Genomic DNA, 4,610 nt, shown 5'->3' with positions numbered 1-4,610 from the left:
TGTAAGTAGGTTGAGTTCGTCCGAGCCCAGCCACAACAGCCACAACAACAACAGCCACAACAACAACAGCTCATCATCATCTTCATCGTGAAGGTTCGTGAAGGTCGTGTTGTTCAATGTAGCGGTCAGCCTTGAGTCTGATCGTCGTGTTGAAGGAGGATTGAACGGGTGCTCTATCCAGCCTCCGTAAAACGAGTGAGTCCCTCCTCCTCCTCCTCTTCTTCTTCTTCGTCTTCTTCTGCTACTGTCATCATCAATCTCTCCATCCTTCCTTGGACTTGTTCGTGCGTGATTGGCCCATCGGATTGTCGATCGAGTTTCTCCCGTGGCTCCTGCTCCACTTGATCCACCTGCTCCACCTGCTCCACCTGCTCCTCTTGATCCAAGATGGTGGTGATGAAGGTGGGGAAATGCCCCACGGAGACACTCTCCTTGACGAATCGGGTGGTGATCCATCCGCAGGATGCGCAGAGCGTGTGTGCCGGCCAAAAGCACGCCGTGGTGTGTCCGGCCCCGGGCCAGCGGTTCGTATACTCTCTCGTGGAAGACGGCCAGATTACGCCTGGACAGTTGGGATTCGGCCTTGCTCAACGGAAATGGTCGATCTTGTCTTTAAACCAAGACATCGATGTCGTTCCCCATCAATTTGATACGAAGCGCGATTACATTAGCGCCATGGTGTTGTACATTGACTTCTACAATAAGAAAAAAGTCAGTCAAGAGCCATACGACACGGATGCCATGGCCAAGGAATTCCTCATGCAATTCCATCATCAAGCTTTCTCCGTGGGTCAGCCCTTCGTGTTCCAATTCCAAAACAAGGCTTTGACGTCAGTGGTAGTCGGCGAGATCCAGACCTCGGATCTATCTGCTCTCAAGGATGGATCCACGGATGTGAAACCCGTGAAAAGTAACTTGGGATTGAGCTTCCCCAACACATCCATCATTTTTGAAAAGGCTGAAGGGTCTACCATCCAGTTAATCGGTTCCAGCAAAGGCAAAGTTGTGCGGCAGTCGATTATCAATCCGGATTGGGATTTTTCCAAAATGGGCATTGGCGGATTGGACACGGAGTTTAACGCCATTTTCCGGCGGGCATTTGCTTCCCGAGTGTTTCCTCCGGAGATCATGGAACAACTGGGATGCAAACACGTCAAAGGTACGTTATAGCCACGCTTAACTGAACCGAAGAAAGCCAAACAAAATTGTAATCATATTTTGTGTCCTGGAAACCCCAAGGAACAACTTGAAGTTTCCTGACGTAATGATGTACAGAGTTTTTACACACATTTTCATGTCTTCAAAACCCCGCTCTTTCCTACTACAACTCTTGATTGTACAATTTTGGCACATTGTCTAGAGATTTACACAGGACTGACTGCACGCAGTCTCTTTTAGTTTTATCGGTTTAAGGCCGTTGAATTTGCCAGACAATTTCAAATTTCTTCTGAACAATGTAACGCATTAATCATAAGATAAATGTATCCCAATTCAAGGCCATGTACCCAAATGCCCAAAGCAAAGTAAAGCAAAAGGTATGGTCATGAGAACTTAAAATTTTGCCTTAGGGCATAAAATGGGCAATGCGTTTTTCAATTCCACAACTCGCTTAAAGCAAACCTTTACCGTGGAACAAAAACAAATGGGCGGATAGATATTGATGCGTGAAAGGTGTCTTCGACTAATGAGTCTTCCCTTGCTTGTTATTGGCGGGTAAGACAATCTATCCCTTTCATTGTTTTAGGTATCCTTCTGTTTGGTCCCCCGGGAACCGGCAAAACTCTCATGGCCAGACAAATTGGGCAAATGTTGAATGCTAGGGAACCCAAGATTGTGAACGGACCCCAAGTAAGTGATTTTTTGCTTGTTCCAATGAAAATGGACTCCTATTGATGATTTAGATAGCGCAATTTACTAACATTTACCATCGCTTTCCAATCGCTAGATATTGGACAAGTATGTGGGTGAGAGTGAGGCCAATATTCGCCGTCTCTTTGCCGATGCTGAAGAAGAAGAGAAACGGATGGGCCCGAATTCAGGGTTGCACATAATCATATTTGACGAAATCGATGCCATTTGCAAGGCTCGGGGCTCTGTGGCCGGAAATTCTGGAGTCAATGATACGGTGGTGAATCAACTTCTTTCCAAAATTGACGGCGTCGATCAACTCAACAACATTCTCATTATTGGCATGACCAATCGGAGAGACATGATTGATGATGCGCTCCTCCGCCCTGGTCGATTAGAAGTATCCATAGAGATCGGACTACCCAAGGAGAAGGGTCGCACTCAGATTCTCAACATTCATACCCGTAAGATGAAAGCCAACGGGAAAATGGGAAAAGATGTTAATCTGGAGGAGTTTGCCACGATGACCAAGAACTTCAGCGGTGCGGAATTAGAGGGCCTGGTCCGGGCAGCGCAATCGTGCGCTCTCAATCGATTAGTCAAAGCCTCGTCAAAGGTTGAAATCGATCCCGATGCTGCCGAAAAACTCGTCGTTAGTCGTGCTGACTTTATGCACGCTTTCGAGAATGATGTGAAACCAGCTTTTGGGGCGTCTCAAGAGATTTTAGACGGGTTCCTAGCGCGAGGAATACTACCCTGGGGTAACCCGGTCCGCGATGTCTTGGACGATGGAGCTCTGCTGATTCAACAGGCTGCTAGTTCCGATGGACCAGGTTTGGTGAGCATCCTCTTGGAAGGTTCGCCCAATGCTGGCAAAACAGCCTTGGGTGCAGAATTGGCCAAGATGTCAGGATTTCCTTTCGTCAAGATTTGTTCCCCCGAAGATATGGTTGGCTACACCGAGTCAGCCAAATGCATGCAAATTCGTAAGATATTTGACGATGCTTATCGCTCTGCCCAATCTTGTATTATCGTTGATAATGTGGAGCGCCTTTTGGATTATGGTCCCATCGGACCTCGCTATTCAAACTTGACCTTGCAAGCTCTGCTTGTGCTTCTGAAGAAGAATCCGCCCAAAGGAAAGCGGTTATTGGTGGTATGTACCACCAGTCGACGAGAAGTCTTGGATCAAATGGAAATGCTGTCCGCTTTTACGGACGTGTTGCATGTTTCAAATTTGACCAAGTCAGAGCATTTCAAGGTGGTGTTGGAAAACTCGGGCGTGTTTTCAAAGTCAGAGATGGATAAGTTACTGAAGAAATTGGCTGGTTACAAGATCTCCATCGGGATCAAGAAGGTTCTCGGTCTCTTGGATATGGTCAAACAAATGAAGCAAGACAAAATGATCAAGTTTATTACCAAGTTAGAGGACGAGGGTTTTATCGTCCTTAATGTTTAAAGAGGCACGTCATGGTGACTCGGATCTCTACAAGTCAAACATTCCTATCACGTTATTTATTGTTATTATTCGACGTTTAGAGCGATTCTTATGATACCGCAATGTCATGTTCTGAAAGTGTTATTCTTTCGTTCATACGTTATTACTCTTGTTTGTAGTTGACAAAATTGTCACTGTCTAAAGTAGCTCACCAGCTGTGGACTAAGGCTATCACAATGTGGACGAATAAACATGTTAGGTTTTTTCCCTTTGACCTGAGTCTGTTAGAAGGTTATTCTTAATTTGTACTTAAGATCATGTGCAAGATAGGTTTTTTTTTTATGGAAACGCACATGCTAGTCAAATTCTTTCATTTAATCAGAAAGTGGATGTAAGGTAGAACCTACACAGTGGGGAAAAGATGAACAGCTCCTTCGCAATGAAGAGATATAATGAAGACAGTTATAATTTCTTAGATTTCTAATGAGGTTAGGCAATGGATTCTTAGGGATAAAGTGTTTTTGATACGAATATAGCTGTCTTACTCAGATCAACTCATACTTATAGTTAAGAATGTGCAAAAAGTACAGAAAGATGTGGTCAATTATGCAAATAAAAGTGCGTTAAGAATTGCCAATAATGCAAAAAAAGTTCGAAATGCAAACTCTGCAAAAGTCGATGGTCCAGAGGTATCTTGAATATGTCTCGGCTATTTGGGCTCCAATTATTTCAGCAGGTTTGCAAAAGCTTGAGCAGGTCTAAAGATGTTTCATTAGAGACATTGAGGATATGAGAGAGCTCTCGTACTGGGAGAGGTTAGAAAGGTTGGGATTGTACAGTATTCAAAGAAGGTACGAAAGGAATCTGATACTTTACGTCTTCAAAAGCATCCATGAGCTCTGTCCCAACCCAGGATTTAGGGTCAATTCTATTGACCGTCGAGCCTTAATGTGCGTTTTGAGAGCACCTTCAAGCCCTCGAGAATCCAGGCTAGTTAAAACAATGAAGTCCAACCATAGATAACTTCATATATAGATCGATCAAGGGCGCTGCGATCGCATGTTTTTGTCTCAGCTGTCGCTGGTGGAAAATATGTTTCATTCGTAGTCAAGCTACTTAGGACAACTATGGTGCAAATTTGAATCGTTGACGGCTCGTCCAAATTCAGAGTAGAAACCCCTAATAAGACTCCTTGTCAAGCAATTGCTCTTGTCCAGCACGCTTCATAAAACGGGTTTGAGTAAGTTGTCCGACCATATTTTTAAGAACGAAATTTTGAAGAGGTTAAAATGGGGCTCAAGTTAAAGTTTTCATCCATGTGGTG

General features: G+C 44.4%; 1 protein-coding gene across 1 annotated transcript; it reads left to right on the top strand.

The window, feature by feature from the left end:
- On the top strand, window positions 1–3,560 carry LOC131888342 (vesicle-fusing ATPase 1-like). Its single transcript, XM_059237181.1, has 3 exons — window positions 1–1,159; window positions 1,745–1,848; window positions 1,946–3,560. The coding sequence occupies exons 1-3, from the start codon at window positions 388–390 to the stop codon at window positions 3,305–3,307; spliced, it is 2,238 nt and encodes a 745-aa protein (XP_059093164.1). The 5' UTR covers window positions 1–387; the 3' UTR covers window positions 3,308–3,560.
- The last annotated feature ends 1,050 nt before the right edge of the window (window positions 3,561–4,610 follow it).

The sequence above is a fragment of the Tigriopus californicus genome, chromosome 10 (genome assembly GCF_007210705.1).
Source record: "Tigriopus californicus strain San Diego chromosome 10, Tcal_SD_v2.1, whole genome shotgun sequence".
Classification (NCBI taxonomy): Eukaryota; Metazoa; Arthropoda; class Copepoda; order Harpacticoida; family Harpacticidae; genus Tigriopus; species Tigriopus californicus.
The sequence above is the reverse complement of the archived record's forward strand: the minus strand, read 5'-3'. Positions and strand labels throughout refer to the sequence as shown.